Source organism: Squalius cephalus (assembly GCF_949319135.1).
Source record: "Squalius cephalus genome assembly, chromosome: 4".
Classification (NCBI taxonomy): Eukaryota; Metazoa; Chordata; class Actinopteri; order Cypriniformes; family Leuciscidae; genus Squalius; species Squalius cephalus.
The window spans coordinates 48,587,086-48,602,908 of NC_137125.1; the positions used below are offsets into that span (position 1 = coordinate 48,587,086).

Genomic DNA, 15,823 nt, shown 5'->3' on the forward strand with positions numbered 1-15,823 from the left:
ACCTTTTTAGGGTGATTTCTCAGGAACAGACCTGCTGTCCTTAAAAAATAATCTTTACCTTACTTAGCAGAAATGTTTAGTTTTTTATTTGCCAGCACTTGTCATCCTTGAGAGCCAGTATAAAAGCGCAGAAAGTAAGTCTTTAAAAAAGGATCACCATTTAATTTTGAGTTTTACATATATAAAACACAAACCTCAAGTTCAAGTTTATTTTGGGAATACATGGCCACTAAGCCCATTGTTCCACAGAATCACAATAGCATGGCAGATGCTCTTTTCTTCATTCCATGGTAAATATACAGTGCCAATCTCCATGCATACTCCGAATCACAAACATGTGACACATTAGTACAAACATTACTAACAAGAGCAAGGTCACCCAAATATTTCTTACACAGATCCACATATAAGGAACAACAAATGCTTCTCGTCTTCTATCACAAGAAAGATTTATTCAGAGTTAACTTATAGTTAAAGATTCTCTCTGCCACTGGAGTATTACTCCATCTGCCTGTTTCTATAGCTAAATGATGACCTGAGCATCTGAACAGGAACAGTGATCGGACCAGCTGTATGTTATACAGATGCAATGAGCTCTCTTCTACCATCAAGGACTTGCATTGTGAATATTTATTCAACTTTTTTTTTTTTCTAGAACTGATGTGTACCATGCATTATGTGCTTTTTCTCTCAATTGCTGATTCAGAATAGATGTGAATGTTCTTAAAACAGTTTGAGCCTCCCAGACACTTGAAAAACCATAAAAATGCAACAGAACTCTAATGCAGGAAACCCATGTTTTATACCTACTTGATCTAATTGAAAAGCATGTTATAACATTTTCTTGGATATAAGATCTACCTAGAATACAAATCTACTTAGATCGCCCAAAAGAGCTACATTGCTCACACTTGTACTGATACACAGTAGTTTTTTACAAAAAGATAACTGAACATTTTCAATACACTCCACTGGCTCAAAGCCCCATATCTCAGATCCATAATACAATATGGGTGCAACCATGTGGTCGAACAAATACAAATCTTGGTTACAGCTAAAGCACAAACCTCCCTGCCATTTCTGCTCCAAAATATCATACAATTTATGCCAGGTCAAATTAAACTTATGTTATTGAAACTGGAGCTTCCTTTATATAGTTCAGCCAAAGTGACTTGCATAACTGTGTTGATTTGTTCATTTTGATCAGCCAGTATAAGGACATTTTATCGTCTGTGGAAAAATTGTACATTATCCGCCTTTAGCAGTAACCATAGATAAGCAAAGCTCTGTTAAATATTACTATTTTATATAAGCAGAAAAGCAAATGTTACTATTTTAGTTTTGTGTTGGATGCTTGATTTGAAAAGCTAAACTTATGTATGTTTCCTCAGGAAAGGCTAAGGGTTGTTGCACTGAGAGAAGATAAATATATTACCTCACATTATTTATTGAAAAATAATCAAATCAGTTTGTTAATAACAAATAATGAGACATTCATTAAGATGAATTTATTCATTAATAGAAAAAGAAGTGTGGTGTTAAATGTGCTAATCATGGCATTCTGTGTGAACTATTGCATTAATAAGTTAAATAAGTGATCGGTAAAGTAAATATATTGTCTACTGGTACACTGAAATCATTAAGACTAGCACTCAAATACAATGTTTTTGGGGTGCTTTTGGTTGCAGGTAAAATGGAATTTCAATATTCAAAGCGTTTAAGAAAGATAATTCACAGCAACATTGTGACAAAGTCACTAACATTTACTTACAAAGTCATATAGTTTACATACATTCCATTTTCTGTGCTCTCTCTCTCTCTCTCTCTCTCTCTCTCTCTCTCTTTGTCACACATTTCTGCATATCAATGACATGAGATATGTGTAGTATGTGTATCTGTGATATCTCTCAGAGGGATGTTTCTTTAGGGTCTCTGATCTCTGTGACGGGTGGCTGGAATGATAGGATCTCTGTAAAAGTGTGACCTGCAAAGTAAGAGACAGAAACGACAATGAATCAGAACTAAGAATCGAGTTCTGGTTCTGCTGCCTCCGGCATTATTGCGCTTTATGAGCTTATTATCGCACACCTCTCCCAGCTAACAACCATATGTTCTAAATTAGTTTTAATGTTCCCATTCAGTTATTTCTTTATGTTCTCTAAAAGTTCAAAACTGTGTAAAATTATGATTATGCGAACGTTAAGGGAACATTCCAATTTATCATTTTGCAAACATAGGAATGTTACTTTTGAATCTTCTCTAAACATTCTGAAACAAGTAGTTACACTTAAAAAGTGTAAGACAATTATCCAACTAAAATGCTTCAGAAAAAAAAAAAAAACATTCCATGAACAATGAATAAATGACATGTTTGTGCTAGCATTTTGAGAACATTATTAATGATCAGGTAACTTTAAAAAAACATTCTATTAACGTTACTGGAAGAACGTTTTTTCATAACTTTGAGGGAAGCATGCCAGAACATTAGCCAAAGTTCTAAGAACATTCCCTGTTAGCTGGGATTATTCTTCCTTAACCTCAACGTAAAGAAATGAAACCTAGCAATTCTCTTATTTTAGTAATTAACTGTCAAGACTTTATCTCATACGTTTCCATTGCTCCAGAGGCAGTTCTGTGTTGTCCATGGAGTGGTCATACGGCAGGGCCTCCGTCTCTTCCTCGGGTTCTCTGAACTCAGTAAACAAGGGGAGCTCAAGCGCCTCTGCAGCGCTCACACGTTTCTCTGGATCCAGAACAAGCATCTGCTCCAGAGCACTCACCGCTGAAAAACACACACATTAAACAAATAACTCATAGATAAACCTTACAATTCACCCATAAGACTAGCTATGTTTCCATAGAATGGTCAAAACAACATTTGAGATGCTGTGCCTGTGCCATAAAATTGGTCCACTGGTTAGTCACAACCATAGTTGAGGCAAAGTCAAGTACGTTTTTTGTGTGTGGGTATTTATTCGGTAAATGTATTTCCATTGTAGTTAATGCACGTTGTCTTATCAGATACAACAACTGTCTGCCTCAACTGAGTGCATATTCTTAAAAATGTGTAAAAAAACAACAGCTATGTAGTGTTTTTTAATGCGATGTCCCAAAATGTGCACAAAAAAGGGTAGATGGAAATATAGCAAGGGAATTAAATGGCTTACCCTCTGTGCTGGCTTTGAAGAAAAAAGTGTTTAAATCTTTCTTTGGTACTTTAGGGAGACCTCTGATGTAGTTTTTGGCCTGTATGGATGGATTAAAAAACAAGCATCGATTGTGCGTTTCCATGTGTAAATGTATGTAAAGTAGTGTTTCTTTTGATCTGTAATACACTCACATCTTGGCTTTGTAGCTTTATTATGAAATCTGGTGCTGGTGTTCCTGTGATTTTCATGATCTCTCTTAGCTGGTCCAAGTCTACAAGTCTATGTCAAGGATTCAACGAAAGAATAGAGACAGTACAAGCCCTTTTCTGCTGTTAAACCTGTGTAATCTCTATTGTGGATAGAAGTAAAGCATTTTGGGTGAAAGCTATGTCAATTCAGTTGTGTGTAAATGGAAAAATGTGCCGTGAAAAAAACAACATCATTTTTCCATTAAGTTAAAGCATTTCGGCTAATCATCAAAACACTAGCACATGTGAAATCAGAAATTGTTTCAGTTACAAAATGAGGAAAAAGATACGGTCATTTCCTTTAAAAAGTGGCCTTCCAAGCAGCATCTCTGCCATGATGCAGCCCACTGACCAGATATCAACTAAAACAGAAAAAAAAATTTTGATCACATCAGTCAATAAAAGTATGTACATCTCTTATCAATAATGAACAGGTGTTGCGTCCAAAATCTGACATTTATTTGTCACACACTGTTTTTCGCCTACTATATAGTAGGGAAGTATGCGATTTTGGATGCAGCCCAGGACTCTAGTGTGCCATTGTGATGACCTACAGTGCCATCTAGTGGTTAGGGATGTAATAACTACACCTGTTTGTGAGTAGTGCATCCAGTTGAGGATAACCTCAGGTGCTCTGTACCAACGAGTCACCACATAACCCGTCATTTCTGAATCTGCCTGACGTGCGAGTCCAAAGTCCAGGATCTGAACACATTATTTTTTACACATTTCAAGATTTTTGAGGGGACCAATATTTGTAATCTTACATTAAAAACTCCAGCTTTTGAGGAAAGTTGATGTAGACATTCTTCATTTATATTGCACCATAGACCGAGTTGGTTTAATACCTTCAGCTCACAGTCCTGGTTCACTGCCAGATTTCCTGGTTTGAGATCCTGAGGAACGACAACCAAAGTACACATTTACAAAAAACACAAGACTAATAATACATCTAATAAGAAAATAAATAGCTCCTATTTAGTACATATAAAGAAACATCAATACACGCCTCCATGCTTTTTCTCAGAGAGGAGAAAAGAGAAGGGATGGACAGAGGATGAAAGAATGTCGGGGTTGAATGAAGTGGTCACCCAACCCCCTCTGTGCATCTTATTAAACTCTCAGAGGTCACATACCCTGTGAATGATCCCGGCTGAATGAATATACTGTGGGAAAAGACCAAGACAGAGAGATTTATAGTTACCTCAAAAACTATAAAGAAGCACAGAGTGTTTCACAAATGTGATTGTGTGTATGTCTGTGTCTAACCTTGAGACCCCTCAGTATCTGATAGACCAGAAACTGCACCCTGTCCTCGGATAGTCTCTCCATTTTCATCAGCTTTCCCAGATCAGTTCCCATAAACGGCATCACCAGGTAACTGAGAGAAAATAAGCATTACCTGCTGTTCCACTGTTGGTCTGTAATGACTGAACTGTATAAGTACTTTAATAAACGTTTGCTAATGATCTATATTATGTTAGTTATTATTGTTAATGGTGCACTTTCATAAAAAAGCTGTCACTGGGATGGTACCCTTTAAAAAGGTTCTAATATGTACCATTTAGGTACTAATATTGGCACCAATACCTTTGAGGTGCACTCTTTAGGCACAATGGTGTACCTTTTTAAAGCTTACCGCCCCAGAGACAACTTTTGTACCTTGTTTTGTTTTCTGAGTGTAGTGTAAAAATCTAGTACATTTATAATGTCTACTTAAGAGCTTAAAGAATCGACTCACAAATCCTGAAATCTGTCCAACAAGATTTCCGAGGTAAAGACATCCAGAAGCCCAATGACCTGTACAGTTGGTTAGAATTAGATATTAGGGAGCATGAACAACGTTAACAAAGTGAATATAAAAATCTGACTTCTCACAGAGATAGAGGCAAAAACAGGGATGAGGAAAATAGTTAACCTACATTCTCATGTTTCATGTGCTTGAGGAGTCGTAGCTCTCTGTAAGCGCGTTTGGCGAACAGTCTGGACTGGAACGGCCGGTGGAGTTTCTTGATGGCCACACGCACTCCTGTCTTACGGTCAATGGCGGAACTTTGGATAGATTGAAAGGAGTAAGATCAGTCCTTGACACATGTTCTTATAACACTTTACATAAGATTACTGTGGCGTTAAAGTGCAGTGAAGTGGACTCCATCCATGGACATTATGTGGTCATTTTTCTACGTCTACGTCTGGACCCTAAAATGTGGTCAGCAAAGAGGTTGTGGATTGAGTGTAGTGCGCAACAGGTTCATTACTCAATCTGAAACTTGAGCAACTTGGACAAGTGAAGAATCTATTAAAGTGGAGAGCCTTCTGAAGACCAACACAATGTCTTTAATTCGGCAACTTCTGCTTGTTAAACGCAGACAATGGCATCAGCAGGGAGGCTTTGTTTCGCAACCTCTTGTCTTGCAAAGAGAGAAAAGTTTATAGAGGTTTCACAGTTTCGACCAGATAAGCCATGAGGCCAGGAAAATGAAGAAAATGGTTGGAATTGTATGACATAATTAAAAAAAACAAGGCCAATCTATCAGCTTTCGTTCATTGCACAGCTTCCTGTAGACATATCCTCTTTTCTAATGAAGTTACAGAGTTAGTACTGCATTCTTTCAGCATGTAAAGTCATTTTAACAGCCTATAATTAAACAAAAACGCTCGATTTATGGGGAGTTTAGGGGCTCCAAATAAAAGTTTTGTGGGTGTTAAATCTATGCATTTTCATAAAACTTTCTGCAGCTACAAAAGTTAACTTTATACGCCGTTAGTCGGAGTGCAACATAAATTGCGTTCGCCTGAAGTAACCATAGCAACAATACGCCGCTCGAACGCATTCCTTTTAGAATATGGATATTATTTATGGGTTTGTAAAATATTTGTAGAATATAGGCTAGGTTACCACAATCTTTAAGAAAGCTTTATAGCGCAAGACGAATCTTTGCACTAAATTCCGGAAACTATGAAACAGAAATTATTTTTAAAGTCGACTCCCTGACGTGAATTGAATAATTCTGACACTTTAAAGAATTATGAACTTTTAAATACTAACAAGACACTTACCAGACCGTTCCGTATGCTCCGGTTCCTATCTGATTAAGATCTCTGTATCTCTCCGGCACGTCCCAAACTGTTCTGTTAATGTCCTGGCGATAAAATCCTGCCCTGGTTCGCAGTGACATTCTCAGAGGTTGTTGAAAGTATATCTTTCTGCCCTTTTTACTTTCTCATTTTTAACCGAGAATTTTGATTTAAGAAGCTCTAACAGAAGAGCGCAAACGGAACGCAACTCGGAAGAGCAGTGGCAGATGTGGGGGCGGTTCAAAGTTTCCACAATTACGCACTGGAGACACGCTGAATCCACACTAGAAGATTGTAAAGCTGCTTTTTCGGCATGTTATCAGATTTGTAAATGAGGTTTAACGGACTGTCTTTAGTTTTAAAATTAAGTAATGGGTTTCGGGGAAAATAATTAGTTTTTATTAAGAGAGTTGGGTGAGGGGCTGGACATGCTGGTGGGACTGGTCGGACTCACAATGGGAGAAAGACACATCCAGTTCCACTGAAACCGTTGAAGGCAGTAACTTTGTTTAAAAGGCATACATGAGACCAGGAGGAGGGTAGGGATATTAAGGGCAAAGTGCTAATAGGATCAGAACATCTGAACAACATTACAAAAGTGACACTTTTGTACCAAGTAGTTACTTTAGTAGCTGTATTTTAAACTAATACACCAGGGATGGGCAACTTCGGTCCTGGAGGGCCACTGTCCTACAGAGTTTAGCTCCAACCCTGAAAAAAATCACCTGCCTGTAATTTTCTAGTAATCCTGAGGACCTTGATTAGCTTGTTCAGGTGTGTTTGATTAGGGTTGAAGCTAAACTCTGTAGGACAGTGGCCCTCCAGGACCGAAGTTACCCATCCCTGTAATACACTGTTCTGTGCTGAAGGCAGGGTAGTTGTTGATAGGCTAATGGTCATTTGCACAAAATGTAAATGCGAGAATCCACACCCATTTTACCCATTTAACTTCAGATGATGGTAACTTGTTTCATGACATAAACATTGTTGTCATTCAGGATCTTCCGAAACATGTTGAGAACACATTGAGAAATAGGCTAAGTGACGCCAACTTGTTTTACCACTTCCTGAAATGCAGTTTCCTATTTTCAAAAAAACAAGACACATTCATTCTGAGTAAACATTTGCTGCGTTTACCCAAATGCTTTTCAAATATTGTGTAATTAATTTTAGTAGACAAAAAAAAAAAAAAAAAAAAAAACGTCCAGAAGACTGACTTAAAATTGTTTTCTCAAAAAAAAACAAAAAAAAAAAAACGTATATTAGGCTATATTATATTATATAAATTATATTTTGGCCTACATAAAGAGCTGTTGACCCGGGTCATTTCAAACTTTTTAGGGCCCGAGCACCAATGGTGTGAGGACCCTCTTGGAATTGCTCCGTTTATTTGTCATTATTTTCATATATAAATTATTATAGTTTAAAATTCCTGAATTTATATATATATTTTATATATATATATATATATATATATATATATATATATATATATATATATATATATACATATACAAAACAATATATATTAATGTTTTTTTTTTTCACTTTAGAAATGTGCTTTTTTTGTTTTCATGACAATCAAGCACATTTCTCTCAGTTCCCAATATGATAATGTCACAAATGCAAAAATAAATAAATACATAAAAAATCTTTAATGAGCCTAGAAATAATCTTCTTTATGCAAATTGTATTACTTCTATCTTTTTCATTTTGGGATGAAATATGACCCCTTGACAGTTATTGGCGGGTTTTGTGAGATTGACCCAAACATACAGTATATGAGTAAAGTATTGACAACTGACTTGTGGAAGCCTATTATATATTACCATAAATAGCATGAAACTGCCTACTGGCCTTTAAAAAACTTGAGAATAGACAAACAGTTTGAAACGTTGTTTGTACAGCATATATTAATTTTTTTAAACAAAACAACTCATTAACATTTTTACCTAACATGTAAATCAGTGCGAAAACACATGATGCGTTTGAGGTATGTTATATTCAAATAGCCTTGCAAATGCAAAATGAGTTAAGACAGATTGTGTAACTGATTTGATTTTATGCAGAGACTTTTGTACAGTGATGCATATATAAACTTTTTAAGACACACATCCCACTCTGTCCAATATTGTAAACATATTTTTCTCCAGTGTGGCCTTCTCCTCCTTCTACTTAATTTATTTTGGTCTTAAGACACCATACCCTGCTTTCACCTAGACACGTCTCACATCAAATATAAAAAACACTCAAAACACACAACTCTGCACACACACACACACACACACACACACACACACTCACACAACATGCACCTTGTAATATTAATACTTTTTTTATGTTCCAACAATACCAGTCATGTTTTGCTCTTAATTAAATGGGTGTATGAACACACACCCACATACAAGAAGGGCGTCATGCCTTGGAAATACATTGTCATTGTCTCTGGTTGGACTGCAGTCTGTGTCTACATGTCCATCTATAGTTGGTATGTTTGAAGGACGGACAGTGGCGAGGTTGGTATCTTCCTGGATTGTAGTTCCGCTCAGTTTTATTGTTCAACCTGAAGACTTTCAGTTTTTTTGGGAGGATCTTTGAAATTGTTTACTTCTTCAAACACCAGCTCTGTGGAGGGAGAAAAAGACACTGAATTCTATTGTCACTGTACAGCTCTAAAATTTAAGTTAAAACGTGACATTTTTTTTTTAAATTGCAGATTACAATGTGTCAATTTCAGCAGATCATGTTTACATTGATTTTCTGAATGAACAAATTGCTTCAGCATGGCGGTGTTTAGTGTAACAACGTGTAATATAAGACTCCCTCTCACCCTTCCACTCCTCCAGTGTGCGATCCTTGCTCTCAGGGGTCTGATCGTACGGAGGTGCCTCCGGTTCATCTTCAGGATCGTGGTATTGGGAAAAGTATGGATGGCACAGTGCTTCACTGGCTGAGATCCTCCCGTCACAGTCTAATACCAGCATTTTTTTCAGCAGATCAACCGCTAAAGGGGTAAAACAATTGGAACTTACTAATTCACATCTTTGTTAAAATTTTATTTTAAGGTGACGTTACTAAATGTACTTACTATAGTAAGTACAATGTTACTACGTCACCTTAAAATAAAGTGTAACCACTTTATTACAGACTCGATTGTAAAACAACGTGTTAGTCTCACCCAATGGATTTGCCCCCCTAAATATCTTCCCCAGGTCCTGCTGGGGCATGTGCGGAAGAGACTGGATGTACTTCTGAGCCTGGATGCATAATACAAAAAAATCAAGAGGTTAAACTCTGCTTTGAATTTCAGTTCATCTATCATCCATCAAGAACATGAATGCATTTTTAGTATTTATAAATGAAACCAATAACCGAACGATTGGTCTCTTCTCACATGTTCGGAGGAAATCTTCTTCAAAACGTCAGCTGTGGGAGTGCCTACCATCTCCATGATTCTCTTTAACTGATCAATATCTGAAGAAATTATGTTAAAGATTATACAGATCAGCAATCATATCCTGATTTAGATCCACCTAGATTAGGGATGGGCAACTTCGGTCCTGGAGGGCCACTGTCCTACAGAGTTTAGCTCCAACCCTGAAAAAATCACCTGCCTGTAATTTTCTAGTAATCCTGAGGACCTTGATTAGCTTGTTCAGGTGTGTTTGATTAGGGTTGAAGCTAAACTCTGTAGGACAGTGGCCCTCCAGGACCGAAGTTGCCCATCCCTGACCTAGATGTATTTGTATGAATGCATAGGACGTTAACAGTGAAACCAGGCCTAAAAAAGTCTTCATCCCAAGTTGCAACTGAAAGTGAAGTCTGGAATAGAGACCGGATTTCTAGTTCCTTACAGTCAGCTTATAATGTAATTTGAACCACTTAGGCTGTGCTTTCCTCACCTGCCTTACAGGAAGCAAGACTCACTCAAAAACCACACACATACACACTAAGAGACGGTTTAAGTGGCTCTCATGAACGAAGGATACAATCGTTGCCAGGAAACAAAACCTTCCCCTTCAGAAGTTCACCCATGATGCATCCAACGGACCAGATATCCACTGTAAAACAGATATGACCGTACTTAATCAACCAGTTGCACAGAACATAAAGACAGACCTATCTATCTATCTATCTATCTATCTATCTATCTATCTATCTATCTATCTATCTATCTATCTATCTATCTATCTATCTATCTATCTATCTATCTATCTATTTATCTAGCACTTGAGATTGAAGGGTTTTTAGGTTAAGCCCGTTTTACCTGTCTGGTTGTAATGCATCCAGTTGAGCATGATCTCGGGTGCTCTATACCAGCGAGTCGCCACGTAACCCGTCATTTCGTCATCTGTCTGCCTGGCTAATCCAAAATCCAGGATCTGACAGTTTTGATTAAATTAAATTAGAACCAGGGAAATGCATTGTGGTAATGCAGGAGCATGGTGCTTGTAGACTGAGTTTTTCTCACCCTGAGTTCACAATCTTCATTCACCGCTACATTGCTGGGCTTTAAGTCCTGCAGACATGCATACAAATTACAATTGTGAAATTGCATATTGTTAAAATATTGTTAAACTACTAAAACCAAATATTTTCTACTATACAATTACTATGGCATAATTTTTTGTAAAGACTCCAGCGGCCTGTAAAGTAGACGCTAAACAAAAACTGTGGAGGAGTAAAGGAAAAGTACTCACTCTGTGGATCAGGCCAGCTGAATGGATGTACTGTTTGAGAGGAGGGAAAAAAGTCAAGCCATGAGAAGATAGGACAGAGATAAAGATAGAGAGTTTATGCTGCAATTCATAATTGATCATAACATCTGTTTGCTTCAGTTTATATGTGTGTTTGTGAAAAAAAAGAACGCAAAATGAACTTGCCTTAAGGCCCCGGAGAAGCTGGTAGATGAGGAACTGTACGTGTTCATCTGACAGTCTTTGAAATTTGACAATGTTGTTGAGATCCGCTCCCATCAGGTTGGTCACAAGATAGCTAGAGAGACAGAGTCTTTTTAAATCACTTGCAAATGCAAAAGAATATTGTTTGATAACTGGTCAGCTGCAAGTGCAGATGGTTTTAATCTAATCAAATAGGCCTTTTTAGCTCCACTGACATCTGATCGCTATTTTATGTGCTCTCAAATGCAGATAATTGTCACTGGGCAGACACTCACACCTCATTGAATTCTTCAAGAGAAGCTGCTGGGGTGAAAACATCCAGCAGTCCAATAACCTGGATGACAAGAGCATTTCACATGAGTGACACACGTGGTTCTAGACTTAAAGAGGAATCTCAGAATGGTGTGGTTTGCAGGAATGGACATTTGGGATTTGTTTGCTCCCTTCTGCCCATGTGTTTGCATGTGTTTTCGGAGGACTTACATTCTCGTGCTTCATTTGTTTGAGCAGTCTCAGTTCTCTGTACGTTCTTCTGCTGTGGATGAGAGACTGGAAGGGTCTGGAGAGCTTCTTAACAGCCACTTTCTGACGAAGACGCACATCATATGCTGAGCTAGAGAATGAAAAAGAGTTGTACAATTATTTGATCAAATTTAGAACTAATGTTTTTGCTGAGACAATTGCCACGATAACAGGATTTTTGGTATGACAACATGACTTGTAATTTGACCTTTCATTCAAAATATTACTTCCTCATAGCAGAGGCCCTTATTAGGCTGGCTCTTTATGAAAGCACTCGTATGTTCTTTATTGAACCACATGCTCTAGAGCAGGGATGGGCAACTTCGGTCCTGGAGGGCCACTGTCCTACAGAGTTTAGCTTCAACCCTAATCAAACACACCTGAACAAGCTAATCAAGGTCCTCAGGATTACTAGAAAATTACAGGCAGGTGATTTTTTCAGGGTTGGAGCTAAACTCTGTAGGACAGTGGCCCTCCAGGACCGAAGTTGCCCATCCCTGCTCTAGAGAAACATGTCGAACATGAGTGCAAGACTCAGAAGCAATTAATAAGTACATAGTAAAATGGACATTTGTCTCACCTTTCAGAGGCTCTAGAGTCATATCAGTTGAGACTGATTAGACATGCTAATTATTTTAATGTTTCAGAAGGGCAGCTGAGACATTAGGTGAAAGGGAAGCAAAAGTAATTGCGTCAGTGAATAAAGTAAAAAATTCCTGCTGTAACTCAGTATTTTTGAATGTACTTTAGTATATTAAATTAAATAAATCATCTGGCAGGTCTATAGAACTTGATGGAATTCTTCAATATTCATTAATCAAGATGCGAGATGCAGTCACTGAGTTATATACAGATGAATCATGCAATATGCGTATTTTTATTTTATTTTATTATTCTATTTATCTAATTAATTTTATTATTTTAGTGCCACACTAAAGTCTCTTTTAAAAGCTGAATCATGCATCTACGAATAAGTCATACAGTGTATATTTTATTTTAATTTGTTTTATTTTATTATTTTAGTGCCACACTAAAGTCTCTTTTAAAAACAGAATCATGCAATATAGGCTATGTATTTTTATTTCATTTCATTATTTTATTTTATAGCCACACTAAAGTCTCTGACTCTGTTAAAGACAAAAGCACCCAACCCCCATTTGGGACGCTCCCATCCCTTGATTCAACCCTTCCACACACCAGGTCTGCCCTGCCCCCTTCCTTTAAAATAAATCAGCTCTGCTGTGAAGAAGTCAAATAATCACACAATAGACAGAGGCTTAACGTGAACAATGCAAATTCACAGCTCATTTGAGTAAGAAAGCGTTAGTGTGTGTGACAGAGTTTCTTGGGTATAAAATGACAGACATTTAAATAAGGATTTGTGCGGACAGGTCTGAATATTGCACTGTTGGTTTTGCATGCTTTATTAAAGCACAATGGGACAAGGCTTAATATTAATAAAATACATAACAATAGCTTAATCAAGCCTCTCATGTCAGATGATACACTGAAATGTCTCTATAATCATATCCCCAGGCTGTTAGAAATAACTGAACCTCAAGTCGACATGGGATCCAATCAGCAACAATTAAATCCTCTGTGTAAAATCCATTGTTAGTGTTGTGCATCTTTTAATATGATAATGAAATAATTAGGTCTCAGGTGGTCTCAGGATGTTGTGGGGCATCTGCATCACTGACAATGAAATGAGCTGCATCCCATCATTTTTCAGAGCTGGCAAATCTCCCAAACAAACGGGAAGAAAAACTGGTAATAGCTTCTGAAACAGGATGCCATGTGATGCCCTCAAGCAGTGTTCTCCTCTGCTATTTTTTTCTTCCAGATGCCTTTAGGTTTGGTATATTTGTTAGTTAGCTTGCATTTAACATTGTCAACCACAATGTCTTTCAGTACACTAATTTCAGCATCTGCCTGAAGCAAACAGGACCTGAAAGCCAGCAGCTTAAAAAAACCCAAAACAGATGAAGCAACTCTTAATGTGATATATAGTCATTGCAAGTTTAGTAGAGAAATTTTGCTGTATAGATACCATTCATATGTAAAATATTTGTGATATTGTGCCTCTTTAAGCCATTGTGGATTTTCTTTCTGTGATAACTATTGAAGAATACCATAATGAGACTGTTTTGACTAACTGAGCTCTTGTCGCAACAGTAGCCTGCAGATGTAATGCTGAGCGGAAACGGCAATGCCTGATTACACAACAATTGTGAAACTTGGTTTGACTAAAAAAATAGAAAAGTTGGGAAGAGGAAGAGAAACACGTTCACTTGCAAACTTAATTTAGCATATTATACGGATGAGTATGCAACTATTGTTGGAACTTCAAAAATGACATGGCTGACTTGAGTATAAACTGACTGACATGTTCACAATATTTGCGATTAGTGTGGTGAAAATGGGAAGATACTGAAGCCAGAAGCTGCGTCACCATGGCAACCGTTTCAGTCAGTCACAGCACGAGGGAGGCTGGAGGGCTCTAATGTTGTAGTTGAGATGATACAGAGTGCAATGTTGATCTCTCGGAATGAGTGCATTATGGCAGGATGAAATATCTGAATGTTTTCCCATGCAGATGGACATCAGATGCAGATGGGGGTGTGGCACGGGCAAAATTCGATGGTCTCACTTTACCGGAACTGAATAGGCCTAGCATGTTGTCTAACTAGAGCAATATCATCATATCAGATGGGCATGTTGGAAGGTTGTTTATACAACCTAACTAAACAGAATCTGAAGCCTTAGTATGTGCTCAGTCTGTATATAAATACAACTGATGTGACAACCTGCGAACACCTGTTTTCTTTCAGATCTGCCTTTTTGTTCTTGATGGATTGCCAGATACATAATTCAGGTGTCGGTTCAGCATCACTCATTTTTTACTTATCTACAGACACGCCACATCAAGTCAGACAGACATTACAGCTCCAGGAATGATTGACACATGTCAGTAAACAAAAGGAGCAGCAGCCTTCATCACATTATAATCAAATATAAACAGCAATGTTAACAAATATCATTTTCAATATTTTCCTGCCAGTGGTTAATTATCATTGTGGAAAAAGTAAGATTATTGTTTTCTCTTAAGATGCATGCCGGATGTTGTTTTGCCAGGCTTTATTCCTGCCTCACCCTCTCCTCTTCTTGGACGCTAAATTACGAATCTTACTATGACGAAGGCTAAGCTAATGAATATTAATTTCTTCACGCTGACGTTGCTTGCTAACTTTCCTGGAGCGCCCAGAGGTAATATTCATAAACCACGCCTTCGACCGCGGTCTGAAGTCGTTTCAGCCAATCATCGGTTGCGTCGTTAATATTCATTAGCCAAACCTTACTCATAGTAGTGTTTGTAAACTCGCCTGCTGGACTCACCATACGGAGCCATATGCCCCCGATCCAACCGGTGTGAGATTCTGGTATCGCTCTGGCACCTCCCAGACAGTCTTGTTTAGTTCTTGCCGGTAGAATCCCGGTCTTGTCGACATATCTTCCGTTTGAAAAGACGCTCTTTATTGCAAAACTGTCGGGAAAAATATTAACGCATCCGCATGGGAGATATGCCTATGTGTGGAGGCAGCCGGCTTTAGTTCCTCTTCATCTACTTGCCAGAAATGGGAGGAACCGTCTGTGATGCGTGTCTCTGTGTGTGTGTGTGTGTGTGTGTGAGAGAGAGAGAGAGAGAGAGAGAGAGAGAGAGAGAGAGATGGGGAAACCATTCTTGTTATTAAAAAACTTATTAGACTATTATAATTAGCCTATTATTATTATTATTATTATTTATAATAATAATAATACAACAATAACTGTATATGCCTATTATCACGACAAATCTTAAAATAATCTTTTACTTCTACAAAATATATAGGCCTACACTACTTTCAAAAAGTCATCTTAACCAAAT

At 37.7% G+C, this 15,823-nt stretch overlaps 2 protein-coding genes and 1 long non-coding RNA gene across 3 annotated transcripts in view; 1 reads left to right on the forward strand and 2 right to left on the reverse strand.

The window, feature by feature from the left end:
* Window positions 1-15,823, forward strand: part of LOC307156903 — a 62,224-nt gene that overhangs the window by 22,621 nt on the left and 23,780 nt on the right. The gene's annotated exons all lie outside the window — the stretch shown is intronic.
* mapk12b (mitogen-activated protein kinase 12b) lies at window positions 145-6,739 on the reverse strand. The gene is made up of 12 exons (XM_079869726.1): window positions 6,458-6,739; window positions 5,320-5,449; window positions 5,139-5,197; window positions 4,667-4,778; window positions 4,534-4,563; window positions 4,246-4,293; window positions 3,988-4,102; window positions 3,688-3,759; window positions 3,341-3,420; window positions 3,168-3,246; window positions 2,609-2,782; window positions 145-1,984 (listed from the first exon to the last, which is right to left on the reverse strand). The coding sequence occupies exons 1-12, from the start codon at window positions 6,574-6,576 to the stop codon at window positions 1,908-1,910; spliced, it is 1,095 nt and encodes a 364-aa protein (XP_079725852.1). The 5' UTR covers window positions 6,577-6,739; the 3' UTR covers window positions 145-1,907.
* On the reverse strand, window positions 8,518-15,576 carry mapk11 (mitogen-activated protein kinase 11). The gene is made up of 12 exons (XM_079869727.1): window positions 15,295-15,576; window positions 11,860-11,989; window positions 11,652-11,710; window positions 11,359-11,470; window positions 11,176-11,205; window positions 10,947-10,994; window positions 10,743-10,857; window positions 10,465-10,536; window positions 9,870-9,949; window positions 9,654-9,732; window positions 9,306-9,479; window positions 8,518-9,100 (listed from the first exon to the last, which is right to left on the reverse strand). The coding sequence occupies exons 1-12, from the start codon at window positions 15,405-15,407 to the stop codon at window positions 9,027-9,029; spliced, it is 1,086 nt and encodes a 361-aa protein (XP_079725853.1). The 5' UTR covers window positions 15,408-15,576; the 3' UTR covers window positions 8,518-9,026.

Coding starts and splice junctions, on each gene's coding strand:
- mapk11 (XM_079869727.1), bottom strand. CDS start 15,407: ATGTCGACAAGACCGGGATTCTACCGGCAAGAACTAAACAAGACTGTC. Junction 10,537..10,742: donor GATGCATTACAACCAGACAG/GTAAAACGGGCT, acceptor TCTGTTTTACAG/TGGATATCTGGTCCGTTGGA. Junction 9,950..10,464: donor TTTGTTTCCTGGCAACGATT/GTATCCTTCGTT, acceptor TAATTTCTTCAG/ATATTGATCAGTTAAAGAGA.
- mapk12b (XM_079869726.1), bottom strand. CDS start 6,576: ATGTCACTGCGAACCAGGGCAGGATTTTATCGCCAGGACATTAACAGA. Junction 3,760..3,987: donor GATGCACTACTCACAAACAG/GTGTAGTTATTA, acceptor TTTCTGTTTTAG/TTGATATCTGGTCAGTGGGC. Junction 3,247..3,340: donor TAAAGCTACAAAGCCAAGAT/GTGAGTGTATTA, acceptor CCATCCATACAG/GCCAAAAACTACATCAGAGG.